Source organism: Carex rostrata, chromosome 9 (genome assembly GCF_964058835.1).
Source record: "Carex rostrata chromosome 9, lpCarRost1.2, whole genome shotgun sequence".
NCBI classification, from domain to species: domain Eukaryota; kingdom Viridiplantae; phylum Streptophyta; class Magnoliopsida; order Poales; family Cyperaceae; genus Carex; species Carex rostrata.
This window is the reverse complement of record NC_135926.1, coordinates 9,037,443-9,061,992: the sequence shown is the minus strand read 5'-3', so window position 1 is coordinate 9,061,992 and position 24,550 is coordinate 9,037,443. Positions and strand designations below refer to the sequence as shown.

The 24,550-nt window shown below is 32.2% G+C and overlaps 1 protein-coding gene across 4 annotated transcripts; it reads left to right on the top strand.

Annotated features, from left to right (window-relative positions):
- The first annotated feature begins 2,338 nt into the window (after positions 1–2,338).
- LOC144558952 (phosphatidylinositol/phosphatidylcholine transfer protein SFH6-like) lies at positions 2,339–9,826 on the top strand. 4 transcript variants are annotated; one of them, XM_078307828.1, is made up of 15 exons: positions 2,339–2,556; positions 2,694–2,803; positions 3,616–3,907; positions 4,455–4,551; positions 4,928–5,194; positions 5,497–5,574; positions 5,776–5,877; positions 6,353–6,402; positions 6,491–6,590; positions 7,061–7,150; positions 7,379–7,504; positions 7,807–7,942; positions 8,275–8,684; positions 8,896–8,970; positions 9,532–9,826. In XM_078307828.1, exons 2-15 carry the CDS (start codon positions 2,770–2,772, stop codon positions 9,556–9,558), a joined length of 1,884 nt encoding a protein of 627 aa, XP_078163954.1. In that variant the 5' UTR covers positions 2,339–2,556; positions 2,694–2,769; the 3' UTR covers positions 9,559–9,826. The 4 variants fall into 4 exon arrangements, with proteins under 4 accessions (XP_078163954.1, XP_078163956.1, XP_078163955.1 ...); XM_078307829.1 differs by having other exon boundaries at positions 2,430–2,594; XM_078307830.1 differs by lacking the exon at positions 5,776–5,877 and having other exon boundaries at positions 2,343–2,556.
- Positions 9,827–24,550: the final 14,724 nt, after the last annotated feature.

The window sequence follows — 24,550 nt, the reverse complement described above, 5'->3', positions numbered from 1 at the left end:
TAAAAAAAGTGGGTAAAAAAATATTTTCTTTTTTGGCTTGAAGACAAAAGTAGTTAGGAATTAAAACTACATAGATTTGGAATTTTATTGCTTGCATGTAGAGGTTTACATGCTTGTGAATATAATTTTAAAGAACAATTACATTACCCCCCCCCCCCCCCCCCCCATTCCATCCCCACACCATCCCCCCACTCTATCTCTCTCCAAATTAGTTTTATCTTATTTCAATCTCGTTTACATTTTTCACGATGTATGAGAAATTTTGCGAATCTAAAACCATAAACGTTTTCTACGTAATTTTTTTTCTTTCAAATGAGATCCATGATGACATACTTTTGGACAAGTCGTTACAGAAGTATTTATCACTCATCGTGCAAGTATTTATATCTATACAAACATATGAAAGAATTACTATCAATTATTATAAGTATTTATACTGATATATGAAAGTATTAATATCAAGTATTATAAGTATTTATACTGACATATGAAAGTATTAATATCATGTATTATAAGTATTTATACTGACATATGAAAGTATTAATATCAAATATTATAAGTATTATATGCAAAAAAAATACTTTCAAGTATAGGTATAAATACTTGCACGATGAGAGATAAATACTTCTGTAACGACTTGCTCGAAAGTATGTCATCGTGGATCTCATTTGAAAGAGAAAATTACGTAGAAAACGTTCGTGGTTTTAGATTCGCAAAATTTTTCATAGATCGTGAGAAATGTGGACGAGATTGAAATGAGACAAAAAAAACTCACCTCTAAAGACGTGCATGGTCCCCCATGTGATTTGAGATTCCCCCCACTCTTCATAAAAAAAACATGTATGGTCCCCTAAATACTTTCGTGCGTAGGGATAAATACTTTCATTCTTAGAGATAAATACTTTTGTATATAAGTATTAATACCTTATGAAAAAAAATGACAGCTGGAGTTTTTTGTCATTTTGTGCGGGGTTAATTGCGGGGTTAATTATCGGCTTCCAATTTTAAAATGTTACATATAAAACTTTAAAATCTTAAATATGGACGCTGAAAATGGAAGTTAGACAAAATTGAAAAACTTTTTCTGTTAAACTAATTGGGGGATGCTCTCGGGTATGATGCCTTGGGGGACTAGAACATTTCTCTTTTTAAAAGCTAACAAAAGGAAATAAAAAATATAAATGTGTAATTGAGAAATATATTTTTTTATATATATGCAAAAATAACATAACCAAAAGAATAAATATAAGAGAAAAGCAAAGATGCAGAAAAATAGAAGTAAAAGATGAAAAGTGAAAAATAGTAAAAAGTAAATGTATAATAATAGAGATTTAGAGAAAAAAAAAATATATATCTGTATACATTTAGAAATGAGCATAAAAAATATATATATCTGTATGTATTCTATTGCTTGTTACTAGCCTCTATAGCTAATTATACTGATGTATTCTTACATTAGAAAAAATTAATGGAAGTTGGGACCTTGTTTTAGTCACTTTATTTATAACAAAATATAAAAAATATTGCAAATACAAATTTTGAATATACAACTAACAATAAAAATATGCAAATATTATTTTTATACCTCTGTTGTCACATTGGTATTTGAGAGAAAAAAAAAATTTATAGACAAATAAAAGTCATACATAATAAGATGAGAAAATAGTAAAAGCAAAATGTATAATAATAAAAATTCAAAAAAAGTACCAAAGAATGTTCATAAAAACTGTGCATAGGAGACTTGAAACAATATGTAAGAAAAGTTGCAAAGAAAATTTCGAACATACAACTAATTAATATTCTGAAAATGAGGAGGGTTCAAATGTCTTCATTTTTTGTGCCTTCATCATGTTTTTTTTTAAACTTTAATAACTGAAAATTTATAACTTAAAAGTAAAAATAAAACCATTAGATTTGATCTATATTATTTTCTTTATGTGCTCATAAAAAAGTTATCACATTTCACTTTTGTTTTTATGTGAATCAATAAGTTGAAAAATTAACATCTATAAATTATTCACATTAGTACAATTTTTTACAAGCTCTTGATTACAAGCAAAACAAAATTGAAAAGCCATAATTTTTTACAGGTGCATAGATATAATGATGTAGATCATATACAACGGTTTTATTTTAACTTCTAAGTTTTAAATTTTGAATTATTAAAGTTTTAAAAAATAGAAGTACAGTGAAAATACAAAAAATAGAGGCATTTGAACAAAATATTTCTACTTGTTATTTTTTTATTTGTTATATTTTTATTTTTTTTGAGGAAAACTTGTTATGTTTGTCGATACTCTGATACCCACAAGGGAGTAGGGACAAGGCATCGCTAACTGTGCGGAATGGTCCAGGCGCAGGTAACCTCCTTGGACTAGTTTTTCTCCTTTCTCTTCTCTTTTGTCAAAGCCTCCCGCGAACTTCTTCCTCTCCCTTTCCTTCCAGAAAAACCTCTTCGCGGGGGGCACAAAAGTGAAACAGAAATGCTAAATTAAAGAGAGGAGGCGCGTCGGATTCTAAGCATTAGACCATGTGCCATCTGTCCCTCAATTCCTTGTCCGCTTTTGATTTGAAATTCTCTTATCAAAATTGAGGTCCTGATGGAGCTTTGAACCCTTCCCTTTTCTTTGAAAATTAAAAAAAGTAAATAAACTTAGCTCCTGATAAGTAATTTGTTTTCTTTTGTGTATCAGATTAATTTGTTGAATTCAACAATTTCTGTGGTGGAATTTGTTGATTCAGTTATCAGCTGTAGAGAAAGGGATAGGGATGTCAGGCCCTCTTGATCGAACGGCGAGGCCCCGTAAGTTCCTCTAATTACTTTTCGTCCTTTTTGGTTTTCAGTTTTTCTCCGTTCAGCCTGGAAATTTGGCTTCTATTTCTTATAAAAAAACTTGTTAATTGTATTCATTCAAGAATTTAGGTTCTTTTTTGGTACTTTTATAGTTGCTATACTCAAATTGCACTTAATTATTGGTGTAGTTTAGTATATTAGTTTTCATTTTCGCACGTGATATTGATTGCTCTTGTAGGTTTAGTAGTTAGACGCGCCTTTTTCTAATATCCTATAGTTATCTGCAATGATCAAAGGCTCTACTTTTGGTACCGATCAGACCAAAAGCTATACCAGTGGGCTGTGGGCCCCAGTAACATCAATCATTTGGTTTGTCCTTAACTTCATCTAGGATTTCAGAAAAAGGCAAATTATTTAATTTTCCATGATTTTTGTTAATTGGGTATTTATTCATAAATGGAACTTCTGCTGATCTTTTTCGAAGTGTAAATAAATTCTGTATTTCCTGGGAAACTGGAGGAATATTTTTTATTTCTTTCTCTTACAAAATATGAAAAAAAATCATACATACGCCTGAAAAATGACAAATATATCATATTCCGGGGTTTATTATCATAAATATTTCATGGGTTCCTCCCCTAATCTACTTGAAGTGATATTTGGAAATTAACCGTCTTCCTCACTCATGTAGCACAAACTGTGTGAAAGGAGGGGGTGATTCTATTATAAAAATATATATATATACACACTTAAAGAAGGCGGATGTGAAGGTAAGCCTGAAATTGCCCTAAAATGAATCCATTTTATTTTTTGCTGGCTAGTTATTGAGTGGGATATAAAGACTCCAAAAACATCAGATGTAGAGAACACATACACAGATGACGAGAGGAAAGAAAAGAAGCTGAGTGCCTTCAAGAAGAAGGCCATCAGCGCTTCAAACAAATTCAAGCACTCTTTCAAGAGGAAAGGAAAGAAGAAGGATAAAAATTGGCCTGGATCGATCGAGGATGTTAGAAGTGTGGAGGAGTTGCAAGCTGTTGAGGCCTTTCGTCAAATTCTGCAACAGGAAGACTTGCTGCCACCTAAGCACGACAGTTATCACATGCTACTGAGGTACATTCTGTTTGTTTTACTTGTATTGTTGATTGATTGAAAGCCCTAGACATGTATCTATATATTTGCCATCATTTCCTTCCTGGCTTTTCAAGAATTTTCAAGCACGCAAAGTTAGTAAATGGTATTTTTTTTAATATACATCGTAGTTGTCAAAACTTTTTGCTAACAGTCATTATCTTATAAAAAAAAATGTAGAAAAGCCTTGTTTACATCATTTGCAAAAGCCCCCTGATCAGAAGTTAAAAATAGGCGTGAGAGCTGCATATATATTTTAGTAACCTTTTTTCACTTTAACAATGCACTTTGTGTATTTTAGTAACCTTTGCACTTTTTATTAAGCGGAGAAGGCTCAGAAGTACCTGATTTATATTTAGTGCTTAGGAGGACTTGAACCCATGACCTCTTGGCAGTCTCATGTGCCTCTTTTTGTAGGGAAATAGGCAATGTTTTAGCCACTAGGCCATTGGAAGTAGAGCACGTCTGTTGCAAGACAAGGGGAATTATACTTGGCTATAAGCAAGCTGTGTGTTTTTTACTATCTCAGGTTTTTGAAAGCTCGGAAGTTCGATTTAGAGAAGGCAAAGCAAATGTGGTCAGATATGCTCCAATGGAGGAAAGAATTTGGTACCGACACAATTGATGTACCTCCTTAATAGCTCTTCTATTTAAATTTTAGCTGTTTTCGTTTAATTGACTCCCCGTTTCTTCTTCAACTTTTTTTTTTTTCCTGAAACAATATCATGTCCACATCTGGAATGCATGATCAAGACACGTCATAAAAGGAATATTTCACTGTAAACTATACCCTTGCAAGACATGTAGCATTCACTAAAACTCATGTTCCTGTTCATAAGCTGCCCAACTTGTCCCTCTTTCCTCATTATTTCCATCTGTCTAAATGAGAAAGAGGGTACTTGTGATTATTTTAGCTTTTTTTTTTTTTTTTTTTTTTTTACAGGTTATAGTTGTTGGTATTTGAAATTTTTGGATTGAAATATATGTTGTTTATAATATTAGGAATTCAAATATGAAGAAGAAAGCACGGTATTAGAATACTACCCACAATTTTACCATGGCATCGACAAAGAGGGCAGGCCAGTGTACATTGAGCTGATTGGCAAAATAGACCCAGTCAAGCTGATAGAAGTCACAACCATAGACCGATATGTGAAACATCATGTCAGAGAGTTTGAACGGTGCTTCAAAGAGAAATTCCCTGCTTGTTCTATTGTTGCCAAAAGACATATTGAATCATGTACCACCATACTTGATGTGCAAGGAGTGGTACGTACCGATTTTTATTTTGCTATGTTTTTAGCACTATGGGACTGCTGCATTTGTACCATCATATTATTCTGACTTGATGTTACTGCTACTGCTACTGTATGTGAAAGTAAGAACCAGTCTGACTGGTGTCTGGTATTGTCTTTCTCTTTTGTTCTTTAATAATTTGATGAAGCCCCAAAATGGTTTCTGTTAGATATTAGAGAGATACAGAAAACTGCGTAATATTTTTTAAGGACATTTGGAAACGGTGTTAATAACAGCATTGAATTAGCAAGTCATATTTTCTATTTTTAAATCAGGGCTTAAAAAACTTCACAAAGCATGCGAGGGAACTTATTACTCGGCTTCAGAAGATTGACAATGACAACTATCCGGAGGTATGGTATTTTCTCCCATGGTACTTGTACGACATAGTATTTTGCCATGCACACTGATACCGAAAAAACAAATTGTAAAAGTAAAATAAACTGCCAACCCAGTTAATATGAGAATCTGGTTACTACGCAACTGATAAGGGTGTCATTCTGCCTTATAGATTACAGTTCCATGGTCCTTATGTATCCTCATTTCTTTTACAGACACTGTGCAGGATGTATATTATAAATGCGGGGAGTGGTTTCAAGATTATATGGGGCACTGTGAAGTCCTTCCTTGATCCAAAAACCGCCTCTAAGATTCAAGTAATTCCATTGAAACTTTTGTGGTTTTATAATTGAAATAGGATCCCTTGGCAATCTCATAACTTGAAAATCTTGACAATATTTTTAAATTCTAATCAAAGTATTATCAAAACTAGAAATATGACTTACGGACCTGTTATTGGACCACTAGAGAGCTAACCTAATGTGCATCACATAGTTTGAGTATCATTTGATAATTTATAAAAAGCCATTAACTACTGAACACTGAAAAATTCACGTCGTTTGATGAACCATAAAATTTTCTTCAAATCTCAGCATTTTCTAAGTACATGAATTTTGTATGAGATATATCACTTCCAAAGTGTTAAAATTGAATGAGAATAATATTAATGGGGATTGCCACTATTGCGAAACTGAAACATTGCCAAGAGGTCTGAACTCTTTAGAATTATATTTATTTATTCTTTTTTATTTGTTGTTTGCCCTTAATCCGAAGCAATTTTACTATTTACAGTTTCTGGGAACAAAATATCAAAACAAGTTGCTCGAAATAATTGATGCAAGGTATATTTTAGAATACTTTTTGGTTAATATTTTAAGGTTATAATTGAAATTCACTCTTACTTTTTTCCTTTCAACTATGAATATTTAGTGAATTGCCACAATTTCTTGGTGGCACATGTACATGTGCTGAGTACGGAGGTTGCATGAGATCTGATCGAGGCCCATGGAAAGACCCTGAAATCATGAAAGTATCTCTCTCTCTCTCTCTCTCAATGTTGGATTCCAATTTTGTGTGCTCCTATTTATCAATATCTTGTTGTGTTGACATATAAAAGCGATGGTTATCAATACTTTTTTTGCTCACTTAAAAAGTTTGCAAGTAACCTAAAAGAGAGTTCTTTCAATGTAGATATGAAACATGAGGTTGTTGGGTGATCCACTAAAACATTTAATGTGGTTTTGGGCTACCTGTTTGTAGTTACTTTTTTTTAAGGTTAGTCAACGAACTGCGAAATAACAAGTTTATAACAAATCATGGGGACTTGACCTCAGTTTGTGTCAATGTTGCTCAATTTATATAGCTTTTCCTTTAGTTACCATTACACAGTCAAATCAAAACAAGGTGAAGTGAATGTCAAGGCTTGTGCTATATCCTAACTGATAAATTTTTCTTTTGTTTATTTTGTCTTTTTTATTGGGTTCTTTTCTTTTTTGCCAGAGGGTGCTCAGTGGTGAAGCGAATTTTGCTCGTCAAATTGTCACTGTTTCAGGCGGGAAGATTGTAGCATACTCTAAACCTAGTCATCGAGTAAGAACAGTATCAGATTATTATACCAATATTTCCTAATATTTGCCAATTATGTAGAATCCACTGACAAATTGTATGATTAGAATAACTTAGCATCATGTTATTAAATTTAAATACCAAACCCCTTTATATGAGTTCACTCTCTGGTTCTATCACAAAATTAAACCGACTTTTTGCAAAAGTGAAGCAAAATAAAATTGAAATAAAATTAGTTCTGTGGTTGACCAGGCTAAAGGGAACAGTGACACGTCTGCAGCTGAGTCAGGGTCAGAGGCTGAAGAAACAACTACTCCTCGGCGATCAACAAGCCTTCCTATCTTTCCTAACCGTAATCTGGATCCTGTTGATGAAGAGGTAATACTTTTCTGTGACAATTTAATGGGCTTTTTGTATGTTCAGCCACACAGTTGAGGGTAGAAAATTTTGTTTCGGTGGAGAGGAATATGAATAACACTAGGATTAATTGCATTAGTGGACTCTTCATATGCTTTAATTGCAAATTTTAGGTTTAATCGTGCTTAGTTTGGCTAAGTTGGAAGGATCAGAATTTTTTTTTTTTTTTTTTTTATCTACTTCTGTATATTTCAATTTCATACTTACATTGTCTATTTCTTATGTATACCATTACCTCCTTACTTCTCCCCCCTTTTGTGCAGATAAATTCAAAGTCAACAAGAAACACAAATACCTCTGGGGCTGCCCACTCTGATATAGAAGAGCAAGTTGTTGACAAAGTCGTGGATTCCGGATACTATAGTACTTCCTCCTCTACCAAACTCACCAACTCACGCAGTATGTCCCCCACCCCCTTACCCACCTCATACATGAGAGAGAGAGAAGAACATAATGCAAGTCCTTGTCAGCCGCTGGCAAGATTTTAAAAATGGAGAGAAAAAGAAGAAACATAAATTTATTAAAGAAAATAAGAATGTCCGACATCATGCTAGATGGTTTAAAAGGACCACTATAGAACAGTGGTATTTGATCTTTAGTGAGATTAAAAATTTGGATAACTTAGAGACCTTCTTTTGTTATATCATCAGAAAGAAAAAAAATGAGGTGCTTATTTTCACTGATCTCTAAACAAGGTTGAATCAATATCCTAATATACTTTTCTGATATAGGACATGCATTGACAAGAGTACCATCGACCATTAGATCACAAACCATAACATGGGCCACAGTTTTGGTCATGAGCCTCTTCTCAGTTGTTCGTACAGTTACACACAGGCTCGCCAAAACCGTGCCAAAGAACGAGTACCAGTATGAAAACTATTATCCCCACCTCCCGCTTGATACCAGCTCCAGCATGAAGGAAGTAAATGCATACCATTTGCGCCCGCCCTCTCCATCACCAAATTACGTACAATCTGACTTGCTTGAAAGTTTAGTGCGGAGGATGGGAGAATTGGAAGAGAAACTTGATATTTTACAAAAGAAGCAGTCACAGATGCCAACTGATAAGCAGGAAATGCTCGAGGCAGCGGTACGCAGAGTTGATGCATTGGAAGCTGAGCTCATCTCTACTAAAAAGGTATGTTCGGTCAATTTGTACCGATTGATACTGGCTTTTGTTCAATCCATACCGATACTGCAGTGCAAACAATTAATTATTTTATAAAAGAATCTAGCTTTTCAACTGTGAAAATGTTGCCTTTTGCTTCCATTAATAATGTCCTTTTCTTGTTATGAATATCATTTGGAGCTAATTTGAAGTTCTGACTTTGAAATTTTATTTGGCATAGGCTCTCCATGATGCTCTTATGACGCAAGAGGAGTTGCTTGCATATATTGACAGGCAACAAGATGCTAAGTTCCGGGTATGTCGAGCAATATTTTTTTTAGTTAGTGGTCAAGTGCTGTTTTTCCCATATTAGTGAGAGATGATTGTTAGACTATATAGAACAGGAGAGGTTATCCTCTTGCATTTTCTATTTTCTTCACAACATGTCCAAGCCAGAGTTGAGGTACTATGTGCCTTAACATACTGGCCATGGGTCGTCCAGGTTGAGCACTCGAATGATAACACTTGGTCAAAGTAACCCCTTGTATGGTTTTATGTTTATGAGAGCCCATTTCAATCATCACCGGGGGCGGAACCAAGGCAGGGGCCAGCCCCTGCCTGGGCCCCCCTTGGCCCAGAAAATATACAGAACCCCCTTTAATAATTTAGTGTGTTCGAAGTGGATGTCCATGGAGATGATGTAGAAAATATACAGAGCCCCCTTTAATAATTAGTTAGGCCCATAAAATATACAGACTGTCTTCCTCCGCGCCCCCTATTGATCATTCCTGGTTCCGCCACTAATCATCACCTTCTAGTTTGAAATAGGGTAATTGAGTAGGTATCTAAACTTCAAAATTTTGTTATTTTTTGGCAGAAGAGGAGATTCCTTTGCTTCAAGTGATTGGATATGCACTTGAAAGAAGATTTTTTTGCGTCTTCGACATGCTCTGCAAATTTTCATTGTGTATTATGTGATATAAGCTTCGTGTGAGGTGTACATTATGAGTTCATGTATTTGGTGTTCACACCCCCCCTCTGCCCCAATTCTTTGTTTTCATTGCATGTTTCTGTTTTGAAGCAGATGTGTGCCTAGTTAATATAATCTGTGGGTTGTATAGAGCATCATTTGTTGATTTTTGCGAGGTAGCAAAACATCTACAGTTCTACAAGCATGCATATTGGTAAAATAATATTCTACATACCTGTGGATAAAATAACCAACAAAAAGGAGGGAAAATATCATACAACTACTTTTCATTGGTAAACAGAAATTTGATGTTCTCTTTGAAGTCAATTTACCTTTTCTTTTCTTTTCTTAGATCAAATGTTAGTCAGGTCACTTTTCCGGATATTTAAATTTTCTTGGATTCCTTACGTATACATTGCAAATTCATCTTTGTTTTTACTTCTAAATTCAGCCATTTGATTGAAATCAAAATGCTGTGAATATGATCAAAATTCATCTTTTTTATGGTCCCCCTCATAGCTTATCGGGCATTCGTATATTCTAAAAGTTTTTCATTGGCTCACTATTTTTTTGTGACATCAAAGAAACTTGAGTAGAGAATCGTTTTTGTTGTCCAGCAAATACGAATTTGTGATTCATATTGTCAAGCAAATATTTTGAAAAGTAGTGGGTGTACCACCGATTTCATATTGAAACCAAAATACTTCTTATGATGGTATCCAGATTGGATACCAAAAACAAAAGCAAAAGAGTCATACAAACAGATCCAGTACTGTTAATGCAAAAAAAAAAAAAAAAAAAGAACATAACAAAACAGGAAACTAGTTAAACTGAAACAACTAAACCCAACAGAACTATTCTAAAGCTGCCCAATTCACTTCACCATCGTCATTCGTTGCGTCGCCATACATTGGACTTTGGTGGTTGCCATTGCCACCATCCAGATGTGAATTGGTGGGGGTCTCTCTTGCTAGGGACAGCAATAGTTCCACTGATGAAGCAGTGTCCAGGTTGCCTGTGTCCTCCTCCTGAACTGGATCTGAGAGGTCCTTAACATCATACGGCATCATTAGACTTAATTTAAGTAAAGAGTTCTTAGGTATAGAGGTACACCATAAATGAGCTAAAGAAATAATTTTGATGCCAAGTGATCTAATATTCAAGGGTGCAGAGTTGTTGAAATAAACTCTATTTCTTTCTAACCAGAGTGTCCAAAGGACAGATGCAAGCATTAACATTACAGTATTCCGATCTTTTAAAGGTATACAAATAATTTTCTAATTATAGTAATTATGTATTTGTTTATTAAATTCAAGATGTAAGAAATTAAACTATGGTTATATTAAAATAATAAATATTGTAAATTGGAAACTAAAATAAAATTAACGATTATTTGACATTTTTTAATTAAGGAATATCATGTTTTCTAATATAAAAAATCAGATTTTCATTACTCCTATCTTTATATATATATTTCAAGATTATTAGTTCATAGATTGATCCGTCTTGTTTTAACTTTCATCATTAATTACATAGCATGCTTGTTTAGTGATGAAGATTGTCAAGATTAATATATATAGCAGATCAAAGTATGACTTCGTATAATTATCTGACCGCTGATATTAAGAAAGAAATTGCGGAAAAGATCAAGCGGAATGATGTAATAAATTATTATTTTCAGATGAAAAATACTCTTCAATTAATACAACTTTAAAAATATTATTTTGGGTAAATATCTATTTGATTTTGGACTATTTTATATTAAATTATATTTGCATAACATCATGCATTTATTAAAATTGTACTTTTAACTACGGCATGTCTTTAATCAAAACACCTTTTATTTTGATTAAAATTATCAAGAAACTTATATGTTTTTCACCATTTGTCTTGATTAAAACAATTATTTGTATCAATACATTTTTTGTCACCTCTAATGATAAAGTTATGTCTCTTTGTCCCAGACCATTAGTTTGTATATTTAGTCAATGTTCAATTTACCAACAAAAAGCATTTTAGCATCTGAGCCTAATAATAGGCTTTTCCATAATTAGGAAGCAGCAGGAAAAGGCCTTAGTTTTTGATAGAATGCAAAATAGCAGACTTAAACACTTGTATCTAAACTATCTATTAATCAATCATTTGAGTTGTCTGATTGTCTCGTTAGCTGCAAACCTTGTTTGGTTATTTTCCATCATAAATTCACTAAACTAGACATCATAATTGTTTCTCATCTACCTACTTCATGGAACCATCATGGAATTTTCTCTTTTATTCCACAGCGCACAACAAGAAAAGAAAGAAAGGGAACCCCCAGTTGCTTGGCAGAGGAATTCTCCACCAAACGAAATAATTGGTGCATGCAATGGTGTCCGATCCTTTGAAACCTGAATAACACCTGAAGCGCCGGGAAATTTTGTATCTATATAAATTATTAAATCTAGGCGTACGGAAATATAAAGAGTGTTTCATTTTCAGCAAATATAAAAAGATCTAATTTATTGAGTCTGATCTAAAATATATGGATCTGACTCAATGATCCAAATTCAAATATTATGTTTTTTTTAGATCATTTGTGGACCAGAGCTTGATTCTTCTCTAATCGGACGATCCGGATATTTCTATATAATATTTGAATCTGACTCAATAAACAGAATATTTCTATATTTACTAAAAACGAAACACTCTTTTTATGAAAATAAATCTGATTTTAATAATTTCTACTGATAAAAAATTCCGAAGCGCCGCTACAGCCTATATGTGGCCATGTGGGTCAAATAGCGCAGAAGGAAAAATAAATAAATAAGTGGGGAACACTACTAGTGTTGCACAAGTGGTACATTGCACAGTGCACACTAACGAATTGGAATGATTTTGATCTCCCATTTCAAATTTTCAATTGACTAATCATCACCAAAATTTCTATTAATTTCCAGCTCGTGTTCTTCTATATTGGGCTTAAGGTGTCTTCTTTAATAATTTGTTTGGCAGTTTGACATAAAGCATTATTTTGTAGAGCATGGTTCAAAAGCCTCGTGTCTTTCATATCTCAATCGTACTTATTTTTTATATTTCAATCGTGTCTCGTATTCTTATCTTCGTTTTCAAAATCCAAAAAGTTAGTTTGAACCGTTCAATATGATCTTCATGTTAAAATGTGCTTGGAGGTCAAATTTTATATATTATTTTAGAAATTTTTGTTATTTTATTAAATGAATACAATATCATTGATTTTCATAAGATGTAGACCATTCACAAATAATGATTTTGTACCTATCTAAAAAATATTAATACAAAGTTTTTGAAAATATAAAATTTGGTCTCCAAACACATTTTTATATGGAAATCATACTGAGCATTTGGATTGCTTTTTTGAACTTTAAAAATAGAAATAAGAATGTGAGGTATGATTGAGACATGAAAGCTGAACTCTACTCTAATTTTTAACATACTAAATTACAATTGTATTTTGTTAGTGTTATGGTCTTGTATGTCAGATATGGGGATTGCAACTAACAAATAAATATATATTAAATAAATTATATGCATGTATGGTCAAAGTAATGGTCTCAATCCAGTTGTATTTGTATCTTTCAAATTCCGGTGAGTAAATAACCGGATCAATTCCATCTTTCCGGTTATTTAGTCACCGGACTAATTTTTTGAATCCGGTGATTAAACAATCGGAAAAATAGCCTTTGTTTGGTTATTTAGTCACCGGAAGGGGCACTTTTCGAAATTCTATGAAAAAGTGGTGGATAGATTGTGTAATTTAATATTATTTTTGGATATTAATAAAAATTTCGGTTTAGCTTTATTGTTTTGATGCTTGTATATGCAATGAAAGTTTTCTTATATGTTTCAGTTGCAATTTAAAGAAATGCTCACCAACTCGCTCTAAAATGGTTCATAAGTGTTTATGACATTTTCAATTGGACATGCCATAGAAGTTGGTAAAAACCAGTGTTGTAAATAACGGTATACGGTTGTCGGACGGACATAGTACTGTTAAGCGATTAATCGAAAATAATTGACCGATTAATTGGAAAAATCTGTGACGATTTGATCACCATCAACGACTAATCGGCTGATTAATCATATATTTTTTACAACACTGGGAAGAACTAAGTAAGAACTGGAAAATATATTATATGTAGTATTTTAAGTTCTGAATTATTGTATTCAGTGGCTGGAGATTGGTATTAGATTTGCCCAAAGAGGTCAATGATGGTGACCTACACGGTACTGGTATTAGTACTAGTGGTTTGCAACTCGGGCGGGTACGGGTACCCCGGGTATACCCGTCTCGGGTACGGGTACGTCTCGGGTACGGGTATACTCGGGTACAAGGGTATTCGGGTACGGGTATGGCGGGTATAATTTTCAAAACCCATACCCTACCCGTCCTATACCCTTACCCGTGTACCCTTGACGGGTAAGGCGGGTACGGGTACGGGTAGGGCGGGTACGGGTATTTTTTTTTATTTATTTTTTTTGCTGTTTTTTTCTGGTTTTTTTCTGGTTTTTTCTGATTTTTTCTGGTTTTTTCTGGTTTTTTCTGGTTTTTTCTGGTTTTTTCTGGTTTTTTCTGGTTTTTTCTGGTTTTTTCTGGTTTTTTCTGGTTTTTCCTGATTTTTTCTGGTTTTTTTCTGATTTTTTTGGGGGGAAAAATCAAATTTTTTGAATTTTGAACTGTGATGAACAGTACTCGGGTATACGGGTATGGGTACTCGGGTAGTTCGGTACGGGTTTAGTCGGGTACGGGTTAACTCGGGTAGGGTAAACTCGGGTATTGGTCTAAAATAACGGGTCCGGTCCGGTTTTTGCCCGTACCCGCGTACCCGAGTACCCGACCCATACCCGGGCTCGGGCACGGGTACCCTAGCTGGCGGGTACGGGCGGGTACGGGCGGGTATACCCGTTAAGGGTATTATTCAACCTCTAATTAGTACAAATCTCAACCGTGCACATCCCAAACCCCTACCTCCACATATCCAAAGGAACTTTCATTAATTTCATTTTGCAAACAACACCTTGTATTTTATTTATTTATTTGAAATACAGCTCTACATAACAATATTCAAGAGCGAATCCGGTGTATACCAGGAGAAGGGGGGGGACAATTGTCCTCTTAGAATTTTGAAAAATAATTTTGATTTAATATATCTTGATAAATTTGTCCTTATTATTATTTTTATTTTTACTATGTACGATATTAGTTTTTTTTATTTAGTACCTGATTCATATATTTGAATCCGATTTCTATCCAACTCTAGCATAAATTCTAAATCTGTCTCTGACAATATTAGTGAGAATAAGTGACTCAAAGTTACAAACTTTTATATTATTTTCAAAGAACTATGATGAATTGATAAAGAAAAGATTAATTTTGGGTGTGTTTAAATCAATTAGTATTTTTTGGTAGCATAAATCTGAAAATATAGAGTCCGAATTATAAATTGACAAATACATAATATATACTAGTGCGCATTATTTTAAGTATTGTGCATAATAATGCGCAAGGAAGATCAAATAAAATAAAGATAAAGAAAAGGAAAAGGAGAAGTTTGGAGTCCACGCGCGGAGAAGACAGGAGAGATCCGATCCCAAAAAGGACAAAATAGCAATTGACAAATGATATTCGATTGGTTATTCTAATTGTAAGGAATGATTGTCGTTGTCGGGATTTCACCCCTTTATTAAAAAGAAATTCCAACACCATGATTGGTGATGAACAGGCAACATCTCAAATTGATGCTGTGGCCATGAAATCGTCATCTTTTTCTAGTTTTGTGAAAGGTTATTTTTAGGATTTTTTTTTTTTAAAAATAGCATCAAGTTTATCTATTTTAACAAAACAAATATGTCGGATTTGATTGTTATGAAAAACAGCTCTACTGATCCACAAGATCGGTAGAGACTGAACTTTTTTTGCTCCATCATACTTAGGATAGTCAATTGCCTCCACCAATCTATATAGGTGGAGCTGTTTTTCATAAAAACTAAATTCAGTATACTTGTTTTGTTAAAATATTTAAATTTGATTCTATTTATAAAAAATAATCGTTTAGGAATGTTCATCCGTCCTGTTTAACCGGTTAAATCCATCTTAAAAAAACCCAAAAAATTAACAACAAACATTATTTTTATGATGAATCTTTTTTATTTTGGTTCAACCGAACATATTGAAATTTAGTTTAGTTTGTTGGGTTAGGTTTTAATTTAGTTGATAAGTTTATTTTGATCGGGTCGGATGTATTTTTGAAAATTGAATAAAATTTTGATCTGTCTATTTTATTTCAGTTTTAACCGAACTGAACAAAATTCAATTTAATTTTGCCAATCCTAGAATTTAATTTTAAATCCATCTTTTCTATATCCTAGAATTTAATTTTGCCTACTACAAAATTCAATTTTCTACATCCGAGTCTTTTTTTTTTTTTTTTTTTTGCGCAGTTCAGTAATTAATCTGTGCCCCTAAACTAATTTCTAGCTACGCCCTGAAGAAATATCTATTAAGTCAATTTTTTTTTGCCATATTTAATCCGTAGGTACTAGTTTTGGTACAGAAAAAAAGAGTTTGAACTTTTAAAATTTTATTTCTTAGTGGAAGGTTGCCTACCTCTTCATTTCAAAAAACTTGAGAACTGCTTTTGAGAGAGAGGCTTGAGACAATTATGAGAAACCTTAGCAAAGATCAGTAGTTCCTCATTGTATTATTTCATTCGTTCCTGATTCAAAAAATGCCAAAATAGACTTATTATTACTCTATATATTTGTTTGAAATTTTTTTTAAAACTATGCTTGCAATTTAAAATAATTGTAAATTATACTTCATTCTAAATTTCTGTCTGAGTCCAAACTTGTATGTATTTATGCAGAGGAAGATTTAAGTAAAAGTAATTGAGGTTAATTGACTCCAATTTTTTCTTTAATTTTTTTTATTTATGTATGATTTTTTATATTAGAGTAAAATATTATAATAATGTAAAATTAATCTCTATTCTATGTAGAAAAAAAAAAATATGATTAATTTACATGAGGGATCCGATAAAACCCTTTTTTGGTGACACTGAATTACACTCTCCATTTTCAAAGTTTACAAAGTCCAAATAGTCAATCCAAACCGTTTAACTTGTTGGATATGTTAAAATATGTTTGCAGATTAAATTTTATATTTTTTGGAATTTTTTTTACTATTTATTAAGTATTTAACAAAATCACTATATTCAGACCGTTGAATTTTTGTACCCATCTTAATAAATAGTAAAAAAATTCAAAAAAATGTAAAATTTGATCTGCAAGCATATTTTAACATATCCAACAAGTTGAACGGTTTGGATCGACTGTTTGGAGTTTGTAAACATAGGGTGTAATCCGGTGTCACCAAAAAATGGTGTAATCGGATCCCTCCTCAATTTACATATGTATTTGATCCTCATTGTTCGATGTATGGCACCGCTATTGTATTTATGCATCGAAATTTGAAACGTGCATCATTACAATTACTATAGTGAAAGAAGAAGTAGCACAGTTGACTAGAAAAAAGTTCTAAAACTATTAGTTACCTAAAAATCGAGAGTACAATTTCCTCTCATAGCTTTGCAGCTTCTGTCAAAGTTTTCAAAAAACATATTGGAGGTTTTCTTTCATTATACTTTAAATTTAATTTAAAGAACAATATATATGAGCTTTTATTAAATATATCCAATCAAACAAGAATTAATTATTGGATTTTACTTCGCTCTGTTTTCCTCTCTTTTTTTAACATTCTCCTGACGAATATGGTAAAATTCAAGGTTCTAAATAGCGATTATAGCGGCATAGCAGGGAGACAAAAAAAAAAGCTATTGCGAATAGCGTAGCTATAGCGGAAGCTATCACACATAGCGATTTTCCATTTTCAAACTTTATATTCTATATTTCTACTAATTATCAACATAATCAATATTAGAGAATGGATGTAACAACTAAATGACAACTAATCTAAGTCTATACTTTTTATCAATTACGCAAATAAGAAGGAATTTTTTTTTAAAAAGTAACATTATTTAATAGTTTATACTTCATGGTATTACATATTATAATAGACAAAGAGCAATTCATTTTATAAGGTAAATGAAGTCAATATACATATTTAAACATTTTATAATTATAATAATAATCAAAATCAGCTTTCAATTGAAACGAACGATAATAATTTTACAAATGAATACTGTAAAAAGAGTAATCAAAATGAAGAATTAGTATTTGAATATTTCTCGATATAGAATGATAGAATAAATCACAAATAAAAATAGAAGCATATAGTTTGGTTTAGTATACTTATCGCAGAAGACCATGTAGCATTAGAAATAAGAATAGAAGTACAAAAGTTCATATAAATTGCAAAAAAAAACCATGTAGCATAGCGGTAGCTATAGCGGGTCTCATATAGCGGTAATAGCGGTCAGCTATTATAGCTATAGCGGTCGTAGCTGAGTTAGCGCAATTTTATCTCATAGCTTAGCGTTCATGGTTCGGAGAAGCTATAGCGTAGCTATAGCGCCGCTATAGCTAGCTATTTAGAAGCCTGGTAAAATTAGACCAACAATTCATTATGTCAATTACTTACATAATTATAACACTATAGTAAAGTTACATAATATATATAATTTGTACTATCGAATTATTTATCTTGCTTAGGCCTGCACAAAAAGCTCGTAGCTCGTGATTCGATTGAGTTCGATTAAAAAGAAAATCGGATTGAAACAAATCAAGCTAGTTCAGTTCTAAAACGAATCAAACCCAGTCTGGTTCGAAATTGGTTTGAATTGAACTCAAACTGAGTCTGACTCGGTTCAAAACTCTGCTTCAATTTCAAACCAGTTCGGTTCGAATCGCACTGAATCAAACTCGAACCCTTATTTTTCAATTTGAAATTGTACTTCAATTTTAAACTAGTTCGGTTCAAAATTAGTTCAAACTTAAACTCAAACTAAATTAAGTTCGATTCGATTCGATTCGATTCGTTGGCAGCCCTAATCTTGATTAGATAAAGATCGTATCCCAGGAAGAGAATAAAATGACAAACGTTATCTGTCTGGTTATTTTAATTCCTGGAATATTCTCCGGCATCCAGAACTTATTTTAATTCTGATTTAGGTAAGCAACTTGGCAAAGCATCATTTTCGGATTCCGTGAGACCAAATTCTGTAGCTCAATGTGTTTTCTAATTCTCTGAGATCCATAACACGTCGAACTCTCTCTCTCTCTGTTTTTTTTTTTTTTGCAAAAAGATAAATTCAAACCCCACTTTTTAGAGCAATTTCAAAATTACGAGGTTCGTAGATTATATCTGCGCAACAAATAGATCTTTGGTTGCGCGGACTGCAGGACCAACTATTGATCAACTTTTGAGTCAATATGGTTGTGCAACCAGATTGTTGGTTGCACGGCTATAATTTACAAACCTTATATATTTTAAATATCTTTGAAAAAATAGTATAATCTGGACGAGTCAGTTCGTGACAAGTTCAAGCTCGTGAGCTAGCTCAATCTGATTTCAAGTTAAAATTTCAATTTGAATCTCTAAAGTCAGTTCGCTCATAACTCGAACGAGTCAACTCGTGACGAATTCAAAAACTCAGCTCGTGACGAGACTGCTCGTTGCCACCCTAGATACGAACGAACCAAAATCCAAGGAAATGCTAGGTCAAAGACAACATTTCTCTTTTGCATTTGTCAAAGACAAGTAGCCAACTAAAAGTGCAAAATGAACGGTGTTCTTTATACGTGCAAAAGCACTTGCTCAAAGGTATAATTGCACCGTACCAACATGCTTAATTGCAATGCTTGAATTTCCACCAACATTAACAAGTTAAATCATAGATCCATGTATCCTCTGCAATCCTTCGGTCATTGCACCTATTACAATGGTTTAACTAACTAACAGATATATACAAAGAGGAGGGACACTTACAATATTTTTAAGTTACAAAATATTACAATAATTCAGTTTTGTGATATTTGAAGCCCAAATAGTCAATTCAAGTCGTTTAACATGATAATATTAAAATATACTTGGAGATGAAATTTTATATTTTTTAGAATGTTTTTAGTTTTTACTATTTATTAAGTATTTTACAAAACTGTTGTTTTTTAGTGGTCGAGAATTGTCTAAAGACAGCAGCTTTGTAAAATACTTAATAAATAGTAAAAAAAATATAAAAAATATAAAATTTTATCTCCAAACATATTTTAATATAGATATTATGTTGAACGGTTTAAATCGGATGTTTGGACTTTTAAAATCGTAAAACCGAATTCTTATAAAATATTATAACTTACAAATGTTGTAAGTAGATCCCTCCTCATATATAAATCCAAACTATTGATATTTTCGACCAATTTTTTTTTTCTTATCATCTTTAAAAAAATAAAATAAACAACCATTATTAGAAAAGAAATCCAAAATTACCAAATTCGCATCTATTAGCTGCACAACCAACAACTTCCATTAACATTTTTTTTAAACCTTGATTCCATCAAAATGGTTGTGGGATCCACCTAACGATTCAAACTTTCACTCATTTGAATCAATCTCAATTGAACGGGGAAAAAAATTGTGGGATCATAAGCATTAACATCGAAAAAATTGTGAATCAATCTCATTTGAATCAACCTTAATAGCTGCGAACCTGATAATTCTGAAATTCATTCCAAAATAATGGTTGTTTGGTTTTTTTTTTTTTTTTTAAAGATGGTTTGAAAAAAAAATCGGTATTTTCGATGGTTATACATCCAGCATTCGTTGAATTTTTATTTTTTTTAAATCAATTTTACACTTAATTATTTGTTTATTTATTGGGAAAAAGTTACAACAATTGTGTATATCAAGCCAGTATTTACCTACAAGCAATCCAACCCGAAATTTTTATTAATAACACGGTTAAAGAAAACCCATAAATTATGGAGAATTTAAAAAATATTAGGGCCTTCAATTTAATCTGTAACTCTATTCTTAGGGGGGCGCAGATTTAATTAGAGGCCCCAAAAATTCAAAATATACACTGCAATATACTGATATTTCAATTTTTGGGGACTCTAATTCAATCTGCGTTCCTCTAAAAATGAGATTGCAGATTGAATTGGAGGCCCTGGTATTTTTCGAACTCTCCAATTTCAGCAGTGTTTTGATTTTTTATTTGGAAGTAACTAACAGTTTCCGGCCCTCAGTCCCCCGAAAATCCCCGGACTTTTTACACTAATCCTATAAACATGTTTATTAGATCATGTAATACTATGAAAATAATCATATAAACAAGTTCAATTGATGTTCTGCAGATGAAATCGCGTGGTCCCAAATGAAAACGCGTGAAAGCTGTTGAAAACGCGTGACAGCTGTTGGGGACCACCTTCTGTGAACATACACATAGTATCCTGTGAACATACACATATTATCTTGTAAACATACACATATTATCCTGTGAACATACATATTGTACTTGAAATTATGGTAGTTAAAAGTGCATCGGAACTAAGCTAAAAAGAGAAGGCGGAAATTTTCGGGAAATTGTAGCCCGGGGACGTTAGCTTTTCTCTTTTTATTTTAAACGGTATTAATAAAATTTCGGCAATTGAGCGGTGCAGAAACGTATCATTTTGGTCAACCATTTGGAGTGGTCCATGACCATCTATCAAAATCAACCAAATAAGCATATTGATTGCTTAGTTAAGAGAGAGAAAAAAAAAAAAAGGGGAACAAATCAAAGGCGGAAGCTAATTCTCAGGGGGGGAAATACACTTTTCCTGATTAAAGTGGCATCACTGATTGGACTTGAGCCTTGAGCTCAGTGCTATTGATACTTGATTTTGTTTATTTACTTTTCTTCTTGTCCTCAGCCGCCAGCCGGCAGGTAGAAATTTTCAAAGACCAACTTATTATACCAATTTGTGGGCCGAAGAGAAACATAATTTTTTTATTTTTAGAAATTAATATTAAATAATATAAGAAAACAAATAGAGTACTTTGAAAATTTGATGTACTAGAAGGACCGGAATCAGTGATCCGGGTATAAAGTTTGGACTGGATTCAAACAATTTTTCATATCAAAATTTTTGTGGCTAATATTTTCATCATATTGTTGCTTGGTATGTTGCGGTGGAAAAAAATGAATTTTTTTTTAATCTAAGCTATTGATCCCGATTCAACTTTATATCTGGATCATTGGCCCTGATTCTTGTAGTAGATCAAAATTTTATGATAGTCTATCTATATTTCTATATTTTTAATAATAATTTCTAAAAATAAAAAATCTCATAAGAGAAAACTAGGGGCCAGGGCCAGGGACATATTTAAAATTTTTGTCAGGGAAGGATAAGAAAATAACGAATCAGATTTGAATAGTTAATCAAGTTCAAATTCATTAGCTAATTGGATATTAGATAAGAAACAATATTCTAATTTCTAATTTTCAATGCTTTGACTTCTAATTTTCAATACTCTGATTTCTAATCCTAATTACCAATTAGAATTCAAGAAATTTATCATAATTTTAATCTTAAATTTAACATTAATTACAAATTAAAAGTCCAAAAGGGAGCAAAGTCGAACCGAACTTATAAATTTGTATAAAACTTTAAAATTCAGAGAGGAGTAGTTGAACCCCCTCTGAAACTATGCTGGATCCGCATCACCCTAGGTACTTGAGGTGCAAGTGGTGAATCTGGACCATTCATTTCACTTGGCACGAATCTTAAAGCAGACCCCATATAGCCTCAATAGCTACCGGATTGAGTTTAGCCTGGATGAAATTAATTTGGGCCGTCCATTTTTATTAATTGCTCCTCAGGTACCTGGGGGATACGGACTCATAGTCATGTCGGGTTTGATTTAAATAAAACCAATTACGAGCAAAACTAAGCCAATTTGTTAACAACTTGTTTGTATTAAGAGTCGCGTAGTATAGATTGAATATTTACTTTAATTTGATGCTTTGAGCCGCTTATAGATTTTATATTTTTTCTTGCAACAACAAAGTTTATGCTTACGATTTTGAAGGTGACATATATATGCTAAGAATAAAGCTAAAGTGAGCTTATAAAATTTTGGTCAGTTGTTTGTAAACTTCAAAGCGACAGATCGATTCGAATCCTTGAACTTGATATCGAATAAAGCGTTTAAATTTTAAATTTATAAATTTATAATTTTCAAGAATCGTCTTCTATAGATCACGATATTGGGAAAAATGAATGTATATACAAAAACAAGCCTACAAGATTACATATTTAAAATTAAATGTATCCTTTTGATGTATATTGAGGTCACCAATTTGATTTTGTCTTATGAAGTATGTTTAATAGTTTGCTTAAGCTCAAGATTGTCAGCTTATAACCAAGCTTTACTTTTATTTTAATAATCCTAGTATACTTCAAACTTTTGTGGTACATTTATTTGATATCTCAATAAGTACTGTTATTGTTCAAACTAAAAAATTAAAATTATAGAGTTGATTTTTTTAATAATTAGCTAGTGCTTGTGTCAATTTTTCTTGATAACCCATAAAAAAACCATTGAAACTCGAGCGTCAAAATTTTTAATTGCTTGGCAGAAGGTTAAACGATTTTTAAATTAGTCTGAATTTGAAAAATAACATATTTAAATAGAGGAGGGTTCAAATGCCTCCATTTTTTGTGCCTCCTTCATGCCTTCATTTTTAAAAACTTAAATAACTCAAAGTTTAAAACTTAAACGTCAAAATAAAACCGTTAGATGTAATCTATGTTATTTTCTCTATGTGCCCATAAAAAATTATCACATTTTGATTTTTCTTTTATATGAATTAATAAGTTGAAAAATCAACGTCTAGAAATTATCCATATTTGTATACATTTTTACAAGCTCAAGATGACAATCAAAACAAAGTTGAAATGTCATAATTTTTTACATGTGCATAGATAAAATGATATAGTTCATATCCAACGGTTTTATTTTGAATTTTAAGATTTAAATTTTGAGTTATTAAAGTTTTTAAAAATGGAGGCATGATGGAGGCACAAAAAATGGAGGCATTTGAACCCTCCTCATTTAAATAATATAAAATACATCTACAATAATATATTTTAGTTTGAAAATATATTTTTTAAAATATTAAATGGATGCGCGCTAAAACTATCCATATATCCAGTATAAGTAAAATTATAAGATTTGTTGTATGTTTTGTGAATAGGTATCAATGAGTAGATAATTATTTTAACCACAAATGATTTCACTAAACTGATACCAAGTTTTTTTTATGCATCTTCTTTTGCTATCATATTATACCTCTCAAAATCATATGAATAGTTATATTTTTTTAAAGGAAAATTTTAAGCTTATAACTGAAGAAATACATAATTATTTTAACCACAAATGATTTCACTAAACTGATACCAAGGTTTTTTTTGATGCATCTTCTTTTGCTATCATATTATACCTCTAAAAATCATATGAATAGTTATGTTTTCTTAAAAGAAATTTTAAGCTTATAACAGAAGAAATATAAGCTTACTGCAAAATCATATGAATAGTGTACCATTTTGTACATGACCATGATTAGCATTTTGCAGTAAGCTTATAACAGAAGAAATACATATGACATTAATGGCAACAATAAATGAGAAAAATGATACAACTCCCATATATATATGTTAAATGGATTTGAGCATTAATGTGCACTGTTATTATAATATCAATTGATAATTCCTACCAAAGAGAGAGAAGAAGAAAGTGTGTCTAGTGGACAGTGGTGGAAAAGTAAAATGAGCACCAAAGAGCAATAACATCCCCTCTGTATTTTTTATATCAAACATACCATTCTCTTTGTTGTGCAAAAGAAATAATAATGATGAGGTACCATTTCGGTTGCCTACTATAAATACTTGAACCCATATTCATAGTAGTGTC

Coding starts and splice junctions, on each gene's coding strand:
- LOC144558952 (XM_078307828.1), top strand. CDS start 2,770: ATGTCAGGCCCTCTTGATCGAACGGCGAGGCCCC. Junction 7,151..7,378: donor ACTCTAAACCTAGTCATCGA/GTAAGAACAGTA, acceptor GTGGTTGACCAG/GCTAAAGGGAACAGTGACAC. Junction 7,505..7,806: donor TGGATCCTGTTGATGAAGAG/GTAATACTTTTC, acceptor CCTTTTGTGCAG/ATAAATTCAAAGTCAACAAG.